At 43.0% G+C, this 17,812-nt stretch overlaps 1 protein-coding gene across 2 annotated transcripts in view; it reads right to left on the bottom strand.

Annotated features, from left to right (window-relative positions):
- The window catches only part of Cabcoco1 (ciliary associated calcium binding coiled-coil 1), a 100,356-nt gene extending 84,518 nt beyond the window's left edge, over positions 1–15,838 (bottom strand). The window contains exons 1-2 of one of the 2 annotated variants that reach the window (XM_075978851.1): positions 15,740–15,838; positions 6,793–6,899 (exon numbers count right to left, since the gene is read on the bottom strand). In XM_075978851.1, coding sequence (XP_075834966.1) covers positions 6,793–6,899; positions 15,740–15,814 — 182 coding nt within the window. In that variant the 5' untranslated portion in view covers positions 15,815–15,838. The remainder of the gene's footprint in view (positions 1–6,792; positions 6,900–15,739) is intronic. The other variant, XM_075978852.1, reaches the window with a different exon arrangement.
- Between the last annotated feature and the right edge of the window lie 1,974 nt (positions 15,839–17,812).

The raw sequence follows: 17,812 nt of genomic DNA, 5'->3' as shown, positions 1-17,812 counted from the left end.
TTCCAAACATCCTTTTTTTTTCTCTAAGTCTATTTCTTCTTACTTCTTCTCTCTCAGGATGGGTTAAACACTTATTTCTTCCCTGAGTTCCTCTTAACGTCTTTCTTTCTCAATATTTTTCTTCTACTATTTCTCGCCTTTGCTTGTCCATCATCTCTTCCCCCAGCTGCTATAAGTCTGTTCTGTGTGGTTGTTGCTTTTGCTCCATAAGTTTGAAAAAAAAAATACAGCATTAGCCTGTATTTTCTGTGTGTCTCTGTTCACATTTTTCTGACAGTCAGTGTCTTTGTCCTGCTCCTGTCCTGGTCTTTGCTCTGTCACTGTCTCTGCAGGCATAGTTTTCATGTGTTACCTTTAAACAGGGGATAGCTGCTTGCAGCAAATGAGCTGGATGTGAGACCTGCCTATGTACAAACAGACACTCCCTGAGTGATTATATCGACACTAGTAGACACTTCCGGTGCCGTGATACAAACTCGTTGGTACTTCCTCTGTCCTGATAGCCAACTCATAGGCATTTCCTGTGTGTAGTTAATTTCTGTCAATTCTTCTAACGTTTATGTCTGTTTGGATTAGTGAAATAAGAAAAGATATAGACTCATTTTACTGTGACATAAATGGTCTGTAAAACAGGTATGTGTACCCCATTCCTGCACACCAAGGTCCTACACTTCAAATGGGGATTCATAGCATAACATCTAGAGTTTTCTCCAGGAGGTATCCTGTATTTTTCCTTCGTCCTAAAGCCCACAGCTGTGTGTATCTCCCTCAGACTGGCTCCTGCACATCCAGTTGTGGGGATCACCTTCAAAGCTCGTGGCTTGGGTCTTCTGCATTCTCTTTTCTTGACAAAGGCTTAATTGGTTTTTCTTGTTGCTAATATGTGATTTCTCAGGATGACTTGGGAGATGGTATGTGTGGCAAATTCACTTCACCATCTTCAAAAGCAGAGCCCTGGTCCTTCACCGGTTTCAAACAAGTGATAATTAAAACAAATTTAGATGCTAAAATGTCCTTTGACATGTGTGTAACAAATCAATGCCCAACACAAATGCAGTGCTATTAGGAGACACCACAAACCCTACGTGAGGTCTGATGGTTTTTAAGCAACCCCTTCGTTGCTTCTCCCCTTCCTACCATGGCACACGCTGTTGTTAAGCCTAGAAAACTGGCCTAAGGGAAGAGCTTTTTTGTAGGTGTCTTATTACCTTGTTAACTCACAAGTACGAGTTAGCTTTTCTTCCATTGTGCAAAAATCAAACAGAGTCATAAATAAGTAGCTATGATTGCTATTGGCAGCCATCTTGTAATCTTTATCTAAAATATCACTTAACAGGAGACTTAGGGGCAGGTTGGTTTCATAATATTGAGTTTGATAGTGACATTATATGTATCTATGTGTGTGTGTGTTTGTGTATACATAGAGTATTTATGTATCTGCCTCCACTTAAAAGTGCCAGCTTGCCCTGGGATCCACTGTCTGCCTCCCAGTGCCGGGATTATAGGCAGCCGTCATGACTGCACATCTTTTACATGGTTGCTGGGACTCCGAATTCCAGTCACCACGCCTGCGCAGTAAGCACTTCGCCCACTGAACTATCTCCCCAACCCCTATTATGTGGTTTTACAAATGATTTTCTAAGAGCTTTGGTGTCACCAGAACTACTGACCCTTTGTATTTGGGGTACAGTTTTAGAAAGCATTCTGAAATTCAGTTTTATTTCTGTGAAAGGTAGAAATTGGGTTATTTCCCCCTCACACACATTCTTATTTTTACCAGAATGTTCTAGAATAGTTGTTCTAGTTTATAATTATCCTGTTTGCCTTTATTTTAATTTCAAATGAATCTTGTTCTCACTGCCAGGAATTTTTAAATTTATTTTCTTATTTTTGTTTTCTAGATCACAATTCTCTTTAACAGCTTTCTTCTTATTGTTCCGTTAGATGCATCAATGAATTGATTAATCTTTCCTGAGGTGATAGGTCAATTTTTCAAATAAACCACAGGACACTGAGTTTTTTTGAGTTCCTTGTATTAAAAATGTCCTAAACAATCCCTGCTAGATTGTGATCCTGAAATCACATTCTTTCTACAAACCAGGTTGGGATGACTTGCCTGGTCCTCAGAGAGCTGCTGCCCATGCCTGACAGGGAACTACGAGAGGCCTGCCTGCTCGTTGTCCCTGGGTCACCTTACTCTAGACATAAAGAAATGCTTGAAGTTTCGTTCCACTGAAACAGGAAAGGCCAAGCCTGTGTTACACGAAGTTTCATTCTCTTCTGGTTGCTGATGTGAGATGTGTAGCCTGATCCCCTTCCACCCACCGTGTTATCACACACACCCCACTACGAGTTTCCTTACATTTATCTTCTGTTGTCACTGACTTCATTTTTGGCAAAGCAGATTTCACATTAACTTAGTTCTTTATGCTTAGCGTCTTCTTTTAGCTCCAAGGGTTTCTTTATGTACATATCTTACCAGCTCTTTAATCTCCTGGTTTGCGGAATTGATTCAGCCTTTAATCATGAGCTTTTGGTTAACATTTCTCTCACTGCTGTTGAGTTTTCTTTAAACTTTCTCCTCATCTGCCACCTGCACTCTGGGTAAATATTTGACCTGAATACCTGTACATGGTCTTTGTTACTTATTTTTATTTTTTCCACTATTTTCTTTGAATGAACACAACAACTTTTTCAAGCACATTTTGGTGACCACTCCCTGAATTCCCCCACCTCAGCATTGGCTGACACCCTCCCCCTTTCTCCCTTTCCCTACTGCCAGTGGACTCCCTCCCTTGACTTGACCCTTGGGGCTGAGTATTAACTTGATGGTTTCTATTCTTTCCCCATCATTCCACTGCAAAGGAGTTATTTAGTGCAAGACATTGCCAGCTGTAACATTGTCTGAGTCTTTTACTGACCAGTTTGGAGAGAGAGGAGAAAGAGAGAGAGAGAGAGAGAGAGAGAGAGAGAGAGAGAGAGAAGAGTGAGAGAGAGAGAGAGAGAGAGAGAGAGAGAGAGAGAGAGAGAGAGGAGAGAGAGAGAGAGAAGAGGAGAGGAGAGGAGAGGGAGAGAGAGAGGAGAGAGAGGGGGGAGGAAGGGAGAGAGAGAGAGAAAGAGAGAGAGGGAGGGAGGGAGGAAGGGGGAGAGAGGAGAGAGAGAGAGAGAGAGAGAGAGAGAGAGAGAGAGAGAGAGAGAGAGAGGAAGGGAGAAAGAGGAGAGAGAGAGAGAGAGAGGGAGAAGAGAGCACACAACTGTAGAACGGGCTAATGCACACAAAGAGGCATGTCAGGACACTGTGACACAGCCAGAGGTGAGGTTTTGCCTCATCAACAGTGTCAGCAAAACTATATCATAATTCCTTCATGTTCTAGAACTCGGAATGCATTCTCCTTCTGAAGTGCATCGGCTTGGAGAAACTAACTCTGCAGACCAGCTGAGCCACTCAGAGAAGCCTGGCTACAGAAGGTTATTAGAAGAGAGACCTGGTGTGGTAGTGCACAACTCGTAGCACTTGAGACATTGAGGCAGGAGCATTCCCTTCAGTTGAGGCCAGCCTGGGTGACAAGAGTCAGACTTGGTTTCCAAAAATACAATCTAGCAAAACCAAGGCTCGGTGTTACTTCTGTGTTTATAGTTATTTTTAACTAGCCTCTACCACTTTTAAAGATTGTATTCTTTTAAAATTTTATTTGTATGGGTGTTCTGCTCATATGTATGTCTGGGTACCATTTGTGTGCCTGGTACCTGAGGAGGCTGGAAGATGGCACCTGATTCCCTGGATGGTTGTTATCTGCCATGGGGGTGATGGGAATCAAACCCAGGTCCTCTGCAAAAACAGCCTTTGCTCTTAACCACTGAGCCATTTCTGCAGACCTCTTTTGTCTTCTTGAAATGAAACTTTGGAGTAGATTTGTAAGTACTGCCGAGTTGTATATAAATAAATTATTATCGAAAGCATACATTAGAAAGTCATGAAAAGAACACCAGGCATGTGAAGTCTATTTCAAAATGTATTTTGAATAATCCTTCGTGTTTCTAGGGTTGCCCGTTGATACAGAGAAAAAGTTCATAATTATGAAATGTAGGGAAATATGATGATCTGTTATAATTTATTTAAGTAGGTTTATAGCTCTCTAAACTGCATGATCTGGGACTATTTTGGTCACTCAGGAGAGGATAATTAAATTATACTGCTGTCTTTTTGAAAAATATATAACCATCACAATAATGCTGTTTTAAATTGAAAATGACTGCAAATATATGTAGATTATTGTTAGAGAGGTTATATTTTAAAACACAGGAAAGTTTCAAGAAAACGGCTCCTAGGATAACACTGTCCTAAAACTTGGCATCTGATCGCTTCCCATGATCATCCGCGTCACTGGAGACCTGCTTTAGACACAGCTACTTCATGTATTACCTATGCTGCTAAGTTTTGTGCTGTGTTCCTTTGGTTTTGTTTGTGTCTTTGTATCTAGCCAGGTGGCCCTGGTTGTTCCAGATGTACTTTGAAAGCTCGGCTGGCTGTGAACTTGCAGCCAGTCTATGCTTCTCTCCCTGGCTATGTTGCTTCTCCCAGTCCTTCTCAGACTCTTGTGAACTTGCAGTCAGCCTATGCTTCTCTCCTTGGCTATGTTGCTTCTCCCAGTCCTTCTCAGACTCTTGTGGCACTGGCTGTGTCCCGTGCTTTGTTCCATATACGTCTTCCTGGTGCTTATAAGTTTTTTCTGAATTTGGATATTTAACAACGAAGGACAGCCAATAATTGAAAAGAAATTGTGTTCGATAAGGTAGGGCACATAACCACAGTACAACGTAGGCTGGAAAAATGCACCGTTCTAGAAACTAACATTTTATTTAATATTAATTACTTTTAAAAACTAGATGTTTAGTATTTTTAATGTTGACATTTTACTTACTAGTTATTACAAGTAAACTGGAAGCTGGATGAAATATATATCCATTGCTTTGTATTGCTCTCAGTACTGAGTATTGCTATGCACGGCAAAGACCATTTTCATATAGTGACCCACAAGTGGGAAAAACCTTTTACACAAAATCACTATGAATCTTATTAATACCATGAGAGATTATTTTAAATCAATTATTAAAATTGTCTGGATTTTATTTGCTTACCCTGTGTGTGTATGGTTGTGTGTGAGGGTGTCTGCACACTGTAGCACAAGTACTGAGGTTGGAGAACTTTCTGGAGTTCATTTTACTATGTAGGACAGGGCTCAAACTCAGGCATGGCAATCCATCTGTGATACACATTTTATTTTGTTTTTCTTTTTGCTTTTTTTTTCATCAATCCCTATGCTACGGATAGGAATTCCCACTAACTATTTATGTAGATATGGTAAAAAAAAAGTGTTATGAAAAATCATTTAAAAATGTGTGGGAATTTTTAATTCTCTGACTGACTCTCAGAGAGCTGCAGATGCTAGACATTTAGGCCCAGTCGTTGCTATCACTTCTCTGTGAAAGCACTGGAAGTGAAGTGCATCTTGGGAAAAAACTGTCTTTGCTGTTTGCCTGCTCCTGATGAGCCTTCTTAGACTCCTCTTCTATCCAGGACATCCACCATAGCTCCTTCTCAGAGCAAACCACTTCAGTGCCATAGCATTTGTAAGATCTGTCTGTTGTCACCACTGAAGGAGTCACTGTCTATGTGTTCATTATGGCCTGTGCCACCTTGCCTGTGTCCTGAGTACTGGTTTGCAAAGACCAGATGTCAAGGTATGGGTCCTCACAACACACTAGCCCTCATAGAAGGATGTTAGAATTATTGTAGCAAATTCACTCCTACCTACATTTAAAACAACATATGCCATAAGAGTCTAGAGCTTAGCATCATTTTTTCCCCATAACTATTACTGGCAAATGGCTAGCATGCAGAACTTACAATATCATAACTGCTGGATAGTTTTATGTCAACTTGACACAAGCTACAGTCATCTGAGAGGAGGAAACCTCAGTTAAGAAAATGCTTCCATAAGACCGGGCTGCAGGCAAGTCTATAGGGAATAATCTTAAAATTATTGATGGGGGAGGACCCAGCCCATGGTGTGTGGGGCCACCCCTGGGTTGGTGGTTCTGGGTTCTATAAGAAGGCAGGCTAAGCAAGTCATGGTGAGCAAGCCAGGAAGCAGCACTCCTCCATGGCCTCTGCATCAGTTCCTGCCTGTAGGTTCCTGCTCTGTGTGAGTTCCTGTCCTAACTTCCTTTAATGAACAGTGATGTAGAAGTGTAAACTAAATAAACCCTTTCCTCCCCAAGTTTTAGTTTTACCATGTTGTCATGGTACCCTTTTCCTCCTCCTCCTTCTCCTCCTCCTCCTCCTCCTCCTCCTCCTCCTCTTCTTGTTTGTTTATTTGAGACAGGGTTTCTCTGTGTAGCTCTGACTGTCCTAGAACTTGCTCTGTAAACCAGGCTGGCCTCAAACTCACAGAGATTCAACTGCATCTTTTCCAAGTACTGGAATTAAAGGTGTGTGCCACCACCATCCTGCTTCCTCATGGTGATTGATCACAGCAATAGCAACCCAAACTAAGAGAAGACCCTAACTGACTATCGATGCTATTAACATATTTGCTATATTATATTAACATAATTAGTGTTACAAAAGGATGCCTCTTGGATTATTGGACATAGTGACAGCTTCATGAATGGAAGAGATGAAAGACAGAGGAGGGCACATGCTAGATCCAGGCGGCTCTTGGTCAACATTAACAGATGCAATGAAGACCTAGAACTGATTAAACTTGACTAAAATTCTAGAGTCCTTACTCTTGAATTACACTTATGTCCCCCTCTTTTAGCAGGTCAGTGATCTGGTCAATTGAGAGAAAATCTTGAGACAGGATCTTTTCATTCTCTTGGAGTTCAGTGTTTTTCTATTAAAAACAAAACAGAAAAGAATGAGTTACCTGATTCGTATATTTTGCATACCTACCTCCAATGACATAAAATTCTCAGTTTTTCTTTTCTCTTGTCATGTGGTGGTGGCTCTCCACTGAGAAGTCACACAGTTAGGCAGTCTATCCTGGGGCATGTGCAGAACCAAGGGCTGCTCTGCAATTCAGCAGACACTGATTGTCTACAATTTTTCCCTTGAATTGCAGGCTCAAGAGAGGGTAAAGGCTGGAAGAGATTTGGTCACCTCCAGGAGCTCAACACCAAGTCCTTAATTTACTCATCCTATGTCAATAGTGCTGCTATGGGATGATCTTCTTTTACACTGTAAAGATTTGTTTCTTGTATTAGTTTAATTAAACACCGATTGGCCAGTAGCCAGGCAGGAGGTATAGGTGGGGCTACTGGACTAAGAGAATTCTGAGAAGAGGAAAGGCAGAGAGAGTCAGTCACAAGCCAGATGCAGAGGAAGCAAGATGAGAATGCATTACTGGGAAAAGGTACCAAGCCATGTTGCTAAACAGAGACAAGAATTATGGGTTGTGAAAACTAGTTAATAATAAGCCTGAGCTAAAAGGCCAAACAGTTTATAATTAATATAAACCTCTGTGTGTTTCTTTGAGACTGAATGGCTGAGGAACTGGGCAGGAGAGAAACTTATGTCCACATAGCACAACATCAGTATAAGAATTTAATATTAAATTATAAAAACTGAGCCAATAGTGATTGTGTTAGCTTTGGAATTTTCCTTTAGAAAGCAGCAGGATTGATGCTGTAGCTCACTGACTGAGGTGCTTGTGTAGTAAAGGTGACTAACACATGAGACCGACATGGTGGGGACAAAGATAGGGGTGGTGTTGAACGGAGCACATTGTATACACTAGGAAATTCTCAAACAACAGAAAGGAATATTTCAAAGGAGAAAGAACATAACACATGAGCTGTATGAAGTGGGGACATTCAGACTCCAAGCAAAGACAAGGACGGGGATGTGAATGGACCTCACGGAGAATGGCCTTTCAGGACTGACATAACCAGAGCCCCGAGTGAGCAATTCCCAGCGGTGTCCAGGACAGGTGCCAGGAAGGAGGTGGAGTCTGGTCGGCTGTGTGCACTGCAGTGTTGCGGGAAGTCGGCAGTCTAAGAAGACGACGAATACCCCCCCGAAGGCTGACAAAGCAGGACAACTGTGTGTGGAATCAGCGCTGTTAGACCCTGGCCAGTGGAGGAATGGCGAGCTAGGGAGTTCTCTGTCACCAGTACAGGTAGCGTGACATTTCTGAGCAGCTAAATGGCAGGATACAGTTGCGTCCTGTGGCAGAGGAGGAAAACGGGAAATGAAAGGATGCGGAGGACAGGTTTAAAGAAAACGGATTCTTAGAACACACTTTTGATGGACGGTTGGGAGCTCGGAGACAGGTGGCTCAGCTCCTTTCACAGTGACTGACACACGCCCTCTTTCAACGGTGGGGGTTGGCAGTGCAGAGCTGGGTGCAAACATTTACTCATTAGTTAGAAATGACAGAGTCGGGGAGGTCACGTTTAAAGATGTCGGCTAATGGACGAGACTGTCCCAGTTTACAGTAGGAAGGGTTGAGCATCAAAACGGAAGTGGAGATGAGAGCCAGCTGCACAGGGACCAAAGCTTGTCGGGAACTGTGTGTGTGTGTGTGTGTGTGTGTGCGTGCTGGGGGGGATGGGCACAGGTGAAGGCATTTCAATTCACCAACCAGGGATTGACCTATTCCCATGAGAGGATCCGCTATGTAAAAGGACTGTAGCTAATAACCCGGCTACCTCGCAATTATCATGTCCTTTCCCGCCTCTCTCAAGACGGCCCGGAGCCCACTCTACAGCAGAGGATGTCTGATCCTCCTGCCTCTACTTCCCAAGGCTGGGATTCCAACTGTGCACCACCGAAGGCTGGTTGGTGCTGGAGCTCAAGTCCAGGCCTTTCTGTCTGCTACACAAGCACCTCGCTCACTCATCTACAGCCCCGGTCCCACTGCTTCCTAAGGGAAAATTTCAAAGCTAACACGATCACTATTGGTTCAGTGTTTATAGCTTCATATTAGACTGGCTGATGCTACATGGTTAATACAGGATGAGCAAATTAAATTCAACTAGGTCATAGGATTGATTAGATGTGACATTTTTAGCATCTAGCATATATACTTTGCACATGCTGGCCTCTCAGATACTTCTAAACCCAATCAAATGGATGGGTTTGCGTGGAAAGACAGCATTTTAGTCAGAGACACGGTGTTCTGTTTGCTTAAGTGTGTTTTGGCTATGCACTCCCTTTATTAGCACTAAATTGCACTTGTTCCTCTACTGACAATTTTTTTAGGCCCTGAGTGCCTCAGACACGTGCCTGTCTTCCTTTCTGCTTGGAATTTTCCAAACTCTGCTGAGTCAACATGGGTTGCTAAGGGATGGCTGAGTTTCATCTTTATCCCATGACGGCACGGCTGCTCGGGGTGTATTGAAGAACTGGGAGCTTAGAGGAGCCGCACAGAAGGTCGTGGTTGGACTGCTGATTAATTTTACAACTCAAGACAACTCGTTTGATCTCAAGTTTGGATTCAGACTTTAAAAGATCATTTTTTTTTTCTGTGTTTGGGTACTCACAGGACCAACCGCACGATGAGTCGGAGCGAGAAAGAAGTACACGGAACGTGACCGATACTGACATACAGATCAATTTACTTGAAAAGAAAAATTCTGGATAGAGAAGAATCAGATGACACGGGACTCCGTGAAAGGGAATCTAATATCATCAGGGCTTTGACAGTCAGAGCTCTGGCAGCGATGCTCGCCATCAGCGCCACTGTTTTCAGTGAAATTTGGGGGTTTGAGGAAATCATTCTTCAGCATAAAAGAGCTTGCCTTTTTTTATTAGTATTAGTGATAGGAATAGCAGCATTTTGAAAAATGCATATTTCTGCACCTACCTCAAATGAAGCCTCCTTCCCCCTCCTTTCTTTCTTCCTTTTTTAATTTCTATGCTGCCTTGCACTTGAAAGTGTATTAAGTGACTAAAAGCATTTGATCTTTCAGTGCGTATGTTCTGATCTCTAAGGCGTACAGATATGACGGCAATTCATAACAGGCTAAAACGGCCCACCTGTGTCTGGGCTTTCTGTGCCGCCGTGTCTCCTGCTTGGCACCTGTGTGGCTATGCCGCTGCCCTGTTAGCTCACTGCATCCTGCCTCCTGCTGGACTTTAGCGTCGATTCCAAACCAATATTTTAAGCATCCTGTTATTTACCAGATAACCTTTTGTCTGATTTCTCTTCCTCTAATGTCATCGGAACACTCCACACTTGTAGAGACACTTTGTCCCTAGAACACGGGGCTTTTAGGAACATGTCTGCACCCGTGGCTGTTAGTACTTCATGTAGGAGAGCCTCTAAGAAGCTTCGTTAAAGGAAATACAACAGATTTGCCTTATTAGGAAAGAGGGTTTTCAATGTCAGAAGAAACATGAACTTGTCCACAAATGCCATGTTTTGAAAGAGTTTTTCCCTTCTCAAACCTAAAAATAAATAAATTTAGGAATAGTGCTGTACTGAACGGTATTGGAGTCAGAGGCAAAAGAGAAATCAGGGATATTGATGCTGTCTTTATTTAAAATTTGATCCATTATATTATGTCTTGCACCCACTTTGGTTTTATCAAGTGCATTTCTTTGAAGCATCACCTCTCCGGATCGACAGGTACTAGCATATCTTAGATGCTAAGCCGGACAGGCCCTCACCTCCCTCATCGTAATCTTTCTACAGGTCTCAGAAACCAATTATTTTTAAGAGAAAAAATGTAATTAAGGGAACAAAAAAAAAGAAGTAAAATAGTTAGCTACTTAAATATATGACCAGAAAGGCGGCTCTCTGGTAAGTACAATTAGAGGATAAAGGAAGTGAGTGTCTGCCGCAGCAGGGGGCAGAACGTTAGAAAATACCAGGAAAGGGATGCTTTTCTAGGAAATATAAATTGTTAAAACTTAGCAGGGAGAAGGGAGAAAACTGATTTGACCAAACAGGATCCAAACTGGAGTCTACCTTTTGCACAGTCAATTTGCCCATGTGGTATTGTCCTTGAAATTCTAAATTTAATCGAAATCTAGGTTAATAACTTTAGGCTATTAAGAATTCAGGTTTAGTTTGGTTTTGTTTGGGCACTTGTGGCGCACGCCTTTGATTCCAGCACTCTCGAGGCAGAGGCAGGTGGAGCTCTGTGAGTTCAAAGTCCGACTGGACTACAGAGTGAGTTCCAGGACAGCCAGGGCTACACAGAGAAACCCTTGTCTCAAAATATCAACATTCCTTCCACCCCTCCAAAAAAAAAAAGGAAAAGACAGAGTTCAGTTTCTTAAAAAGCTGCCCATCAAGAATGTGCATAGAACCCAAAGAAGCACAAGGAGAATAAGCGAATATAGAAACCCAAATCACTAATGAACTTGGGCTGTGGTCAGAGTTTAAAATAGATCTCGTGAACGTGAGTCCACAACAATTCAAGGACAACGGCCCATCACCTGGACAGCACCATCACTACAAGAGGGGCCATGAGTTTTTGTCGAATTCAACACACATTCTGTGCCTGTTATGTAAAGACCCAGCAGGTACCTTCCTAAACTCAGCAGCAATATACATGGAAATATAAACAGGAAAAAAAAAACTGAGCTGGACAGATTGTCTCCAAAACCAACAGCCACCATCGTGCCAAATGGTGGGATAGTAGTCAATGCTATAGAACCAAGAACTGGAGATGGGGCCCCAACTAGCAACCTTACTGCAAGTCAACATGGGAGTCTTTCTCCTCTATTACGGTTAGAAGATAAGAAAACGAAATAGGCAGCTTAAGCAGTAGACACAAAGGAACAAAGAGGCCTTTATTGGAAGATTACATCATAGTGTCCTTAAGAAGGCTGACATTGTACTAACATCCAGCTCAGAAACTGGGTAAAATGGCTATACATAGCATAAATACACAAAGCCAGTTTCTTTTCTCTTCTTGAGAAACTAATTAGAAATGGAAATGCCCCAAAACTTGATTAAATTATACTTTGCTCAGAATATAATAAAGGCATAAGAATTATAACCAAATCCTAAAACTTTGTCAGAACTTGAAGGATGACAAAAGATAAAAGAAATTTATTAGAAGCTCCTTTAAATTCAAGAAATGAAATTCCTCTCACACAATGAATGTAATGCGAAGACAATTCTGAACCCCAGTGGGGTTTTCCCTAGAACTTTACAAGGGTAACTTTTGCGTTCTTAGGGGAGGATACAGACAGCTGGGAGAAGTTAAGGCAGTAAAAGGGACCGTCGCAAACTAGATATAAAGGCAGATAAGGAAAGGATCTAACCTTGACAGCCTGAGGGCTGGGGAGATGGCCTGGGGAGATGCCTATCTGGCCACACAGTCACTGCACCCTAAGTTTAGATCCCCAAAACTCACATGAAAAGCCAGCTAGGAGGTATACTTTAACAACCCCAGAGATTGAGATGGGCAGATCCCTGAGGCTCCACAGCCAGAGAGCCTAGAACAGCGATTCTCAGCCTGGGGGTCTCGACCCCCTTGAAAGACTTCTAACTCCACAAGTATTTACATCAAGATTCACAACAGTAGCAAAATTGCAGTTATGAAGTAGCAACGAAAATAATTTCATGGTTGTGGGGGTCACAACATGAGGAACTGTATTAAAGGGTCTCAACAGTAGGGAGGTTTGGTCTTGGGGAAGTGATGAGAGCCACATCCTAGTAAGACACCCTGTCTCATGTATTAACTTCTGAATAATACTGAGAATGCAGAAATTTAGAGGTTAACTCTTAAAGTTGAGCCCGAATTTTATCGTTACCAACAGGGTGTATTTTCTAACATTTTAGAGGACCACCTAGCATAGACGGACATGTTGATGGTCTCTGCTATGGACATCAGTGTCTTCCCTTATAAGGTAATGTCGGCATCCTAGTGGATTCCCAGAGGCAGTGGGTTCACAGCCCGTTAAAAACACATTAAGAATCATATTCACAAGGGCTGGAGAGATGGCTCAGCGGTTAAGAGCATTGCCTGCTCTTCCAAAGGTCCTGAGTTCAATTCCCAGCAACCACATGGTGGCTCACAGTCATCTGTAATGAGGTCTCGTGCCTTCTTCTGGCCTGCAGGCACACACACAGACAGAACATTGTATACATAATAAATATTTAAAAAATAATTGTTTAAAAAAAAGAATCATATTCAGAACCAGGCCTTTAATTCCAGCACTCAGGAGGTAAAGGCAGGTGGATCTCTGTGAGTTTGAGGCCAGCCTGGTCTACAAAGAGAGCTGCAGGACAGCCAGGATTACTACCCAGAGATACCCTGCCTCGACAAGTCAAACAAACAAACAAATAAATATAAAAAAAATCATATTCAGCAAAGGTGATTGGAACAGAAGCATGTTCATTCCCTTTAGCTCTCTGATGTGAGCTAAACCATATTACTTTGAAGAATACTAATTAATTAACCTTTTCGAAGTGACTAAGCAAGTCAATTTATGAACCAGCTGGCCAGGAGGCTGTGGAATTTGAATCAGGTATTTATTTATAAACTATATCCACACAGGTCTATACATAGAGGACCTTTCCTTTTGAGTTTTGTTACTTGTTTCCTTTTGTCCTTGTACAGTCAGACAGGCAAAGGCTGAAAGTCTAGTCTTGTATTTCAAAAGGAGGTCTTTTGTCCCATATCACGGAGGGAAACTGGATTTCATAGTTCGAAAGCTGGCAAGCAGAGCTCATGGAAGCATCACAAAGTCTGCTTCCCTGGTTCTGTGCCCCATGCCCTCTGCTCAGCATAGACTGGAGTCTCAGAGACCACCTCATCTGGTGCCTGGCAGGCTGCCTGTGGCATTAATGTACTGCTGCCATTGCTTGAGCACCTCCTGTGTGACTGGGACACCTCTTTTTATTCTAGATGCCGTCCATCGCCAACACATGGGGAACCATGGGCGTTCAAATGCTTACGTTTTATGTCTGATTGACTTGGCTTCTCTCAAAAATAAACATTTCATTCTTGCATGCCTTGGATATCTAGCTGGTCTTCTGCCTGATTCAGTTTAGATTCAGAATTTACCAGGAAAGAAAGCCTAACGTGGATAACCGTGAGGGGTCAGCTCTACAAGCAATCTGATCCAAGGGTCTTTTCCTCAGCAGCCTCGGTATAAAGCACAAAGGTGTCTTTTGCTGTGTTTTCTTTCTAACCTCAAAGTCCCCAGACAGCCCAGATGGCGGGTCCTATAACTGTTTTATAGGGTTGAAATATGGAGAGTCCACCTTTCCGTATGTTAACTGTTAGCCAAGGAGTACTGCTAAGTGAACCCATGTTACAACTGGATATCTTCAGTTACTTAATAACAAAATGATTGAGCTATTGAAATATATATATACATATACACACATATATGTACATACATACACATACGTATTTTTAAATACCAATTCATTAAACTTGAAATTACTAGCTATTTTTAGAGAGAGGACATTATACCCACTGGTATGGCAATCTGTGTACAAGGAGTCTATACAGTCTTCAAAGTTCTTGTATATGCTCAAACGACACAAAATTTAATGGGAAAGTTTCCTGTGCTGGTTTTAAAATTATGTTAACTTACATGAGCGGTCACAAGGAAGGGATGGGCTTGGAACCCAGTTTATCATATCAAAATGTGCATTTAACGTATAATAATTTTATTTTAAAAGGCTCATAGGAGAGCCTGGAGGCTTAGCGGTCTGCCTGCAGTATTGGGGAACCTGAAGGAGGGACTGGCTTGCTTGTCAGAGAGGAAGACGTGAAATTATTGGTTTTGCGCTTCCTGACTGCGGAGACTGCACCGAGCACTTATCTTCTGTGCAAATGGTGTTGTTTAGACTAATACGGAGGCTGAACAAAGCCATGTTAATTAACACTTCATTATTCAGTCCTCGGAGTTGTTAACAAAGGAAGGAAAAATAACATCCTAGAAACAGTATTTGATAGACTCAGTGAGGAGATTTAAACGTTAAAAAAAATTTCACACATGGCTTATTTGATTCGCTTGTGGTTAAAAATCTCAGCACAGCACCATGGCACTGGCTGCCAAGGCTGAAGACCTGAGCTTCATCATGGGGACCCACATGGACACACCAAATGGTCCTCTGACCTCCACACTGAACAACGAATGGCATTCAGGCTTTTATCCACCCAACCAGTCACCCACTCACAAATAAGTAAAAATACAATAAAAATAGACCTTCAAGATATTAAGCCTATGGGCAAAATGACTTAATGCCTCCCCCACTCCTATTGAGACTTGGTGCTAGGAGGGGGGCTTTAACGGGGACAGACCTTATACAAGAGGTCCCTGGTACACCAAGGACAAGTTTATGATGAACCAGGGAGCCCGGGACTGAAACAGATGCTCAGTTCCGGGTCTTTTGGTCCTGTCTCTTGGCAAAGGGCCTGGTGACAACAGAGGCTAAGACAGAGCCACTCAGATCACAACAACAGCCTTTCACGAAATCAGTGGCACTTACAGAAAGGGACTGGTCCTCTTTAAGATCAGAGATTACTGATTTTTTGTTTTTGCTTTTGGTTTTAGTTGACTATTTGCATGGTTGTGAGGCTGTGCAAGCATGGAACTTTCCAGTGTAAGCCCCCAGGGTGTGTAATGAGTTTCAGAGCGGTTCCCTGACCGACAGGCAACTAGCAGGTGACTGCCTTCCTGGTGACTGTGGCCTTGACAACTTGTAACCTCGGCATTAATCGAGGACCCAGTCCGGGACAGGAAGGGGGTGCATACCTCAGAGTCAGCTGTGCTGCCTGCTGGAGTCACTGGGGTCATCGCCCCTGGGGTCGCTCCCGACGACCCAGCCATATTACCGCTAGAGGAAGCAGCCTTTGTCGCCTAGGCAACCGGGGTGGGACCCAGTGTCGCTGACGGAACCGGAGCCCAGGCCCCGCCCACCCATGGGGCCGGATGAGGGCACCTGCTGCTCGAATTACAGGGAAAACAGAAATTTACTAAGAAGCAATTCAGAGGGAAAGGATAAAAGACTGGGACTTTGGCTATTGATAGTTGCTCTTAAGCAAAACTGTATCCTTTAAAAGCCTTACCATGGCATTGTGGTCTTTAGAAGGAAAAGCTGACCTGAATTTTAGAGATGCGTATTTAGCTAGTGATGGAGCTGGCAGTCTGCAACTTACTCCAAAATATCGAGGGAGGTGGATGGAATTGGGATTGCCGTAGAGACGACGTTAAAGCACTGTCTCCTCTTGCCCATGTTTGAAATTTCCATAGCAAAAAAACCCAGAAACAACACATATTGCATATTACATATAACTTAATACACACACACACACGTTATAACAAGGGATACACACACAACCCAGGCTGAAGATGACCTTGAATTCCTGGTCCTCCGACCTCCTCCTCCAAGTGCTTAGGATCAAGACCAAGGGCAGGCATCACATCACTTCATGCAATGCACAGATTGACCCCAGGGTCACCCGAGTGCTCAGCGAGCGCTCTAACCACAGAGCGACAAGCCCAACCCTGCATATTTTGATTCTTTGGTTGTTCTATACTTCCTTTGGTTGTGGAATGCATTACACCACGCTTTTACCTGCTTGGAGGTTGATATGCAAGATACTTAGTGTCAAATACAGACACTGTGGTCTCAGTTCTTCCAGGCATAAAACACAATTAAAACCACTATTGGCCTCAAAGCTTTCCAAAGAGATTGCACAATGGACTGGCTGGTTTGGGGTCAACTTGACACAAGCTAGAGTCATCGGAGAGGAAGGAGCCTCAGCTGAGGAAATGCCTCCAGGAGACCCATCAGTAAGACATTTTCTCAATTAGTGATCGATGGGAGAAGGATCAGCCTGTGGTGGGTGGTCCTGGGTTCTCTAAGAAAGCAGGCTGAGCAAGCCAGGGGATGTAAGCCATTAAGGAGTACTCCTCCATGGCCTCTGCATCAGCTCCTGCCTCCAGGTCCCTGTCCTGTTTGAGTTCCTGTCCCAACTTTCCTCAAAATGAACAGCAATGTGGAAGTTTACCTCCCCAACTTGCTTTTTGGCCATGGGTTTGTGGCAGCGCAGAAACCCTCACGAAGACAGATCCTTGCGTGAGAAAAGTTCAGGGAGTCTTGGCACCTCCTGGTGTTCTTGGTGTTAGTGTTTGGATGGTACTTTTCCCTGACTGGATCTACCCTGTACAAAGCAACCAGTTTACCATGGTAGGCATCTCTTCTCCTGCCTTTCGGGGCAAATTTAACATGTTGATTTACGTAGGTTCATAACTGTGTCTCTCCTTCAAGTGTTCTCACAGTTTAAATTACCCAAATCTTGCCACAGCCCACCTGTGTTCAGAAGCCCACCCTATTTTCATTCACATAGGGTCCGTCTCTCCAGGCTGGTTGTCATGTTGCTTTTTTCTCGGGATTTTTCCTTTTCAAGGGGCTGGCTGAGTTCTCACTACAAAGTCTAAACTCAGAAACAGGGTTCTGACTCTCAACCCCACGTTAAAAGGACTGTATTAGAATGTGTTCAGTTAGTGAGACTATAGTCAATCCATAGTTATTGCCAGACTTAATAGGAGCCACTAACTTCCAAACTCATTAAAGTGTTTAATTTTTTTCCCTTTTGATCTTTACTCCAGAGAAATGGAATGCAGCTAGCCACCTTCTGTGAGCTTAGAATGGCTCGCATTCCTGCAGTTTAGTGCTCGCTAAACTGCAAACACATTTATTTCTCCTAAGAGTAGTTGTGGTTTCCTCCTGGTGCATTTAGCTGCCCTTAGTTGTCCTGCCCTTTTCTTTGGCAGTTTTACAGTTTATTTCATCACTATTCCAGTCCTGGATTCTGGAAGCAG

Source organism: Microtus pennsylvanicus, chromosome 7, assembly GCF_037038515.1.
Source record: "Microtus pennsylvanicus isolate mMicPen1 chromosome 7, mMicPen1.hap1, whole genome shotgun sequence".
NCBI classification, from domain to species: Eukaryota; Metazoa; Chordata; class Mammalia; order Rodentia; family Cricetidae; genus Microtus; species Microtus pennsylvanicus.
This window is presented reverse-complemented; position numbering and strand designations above follow the sequence as displayed.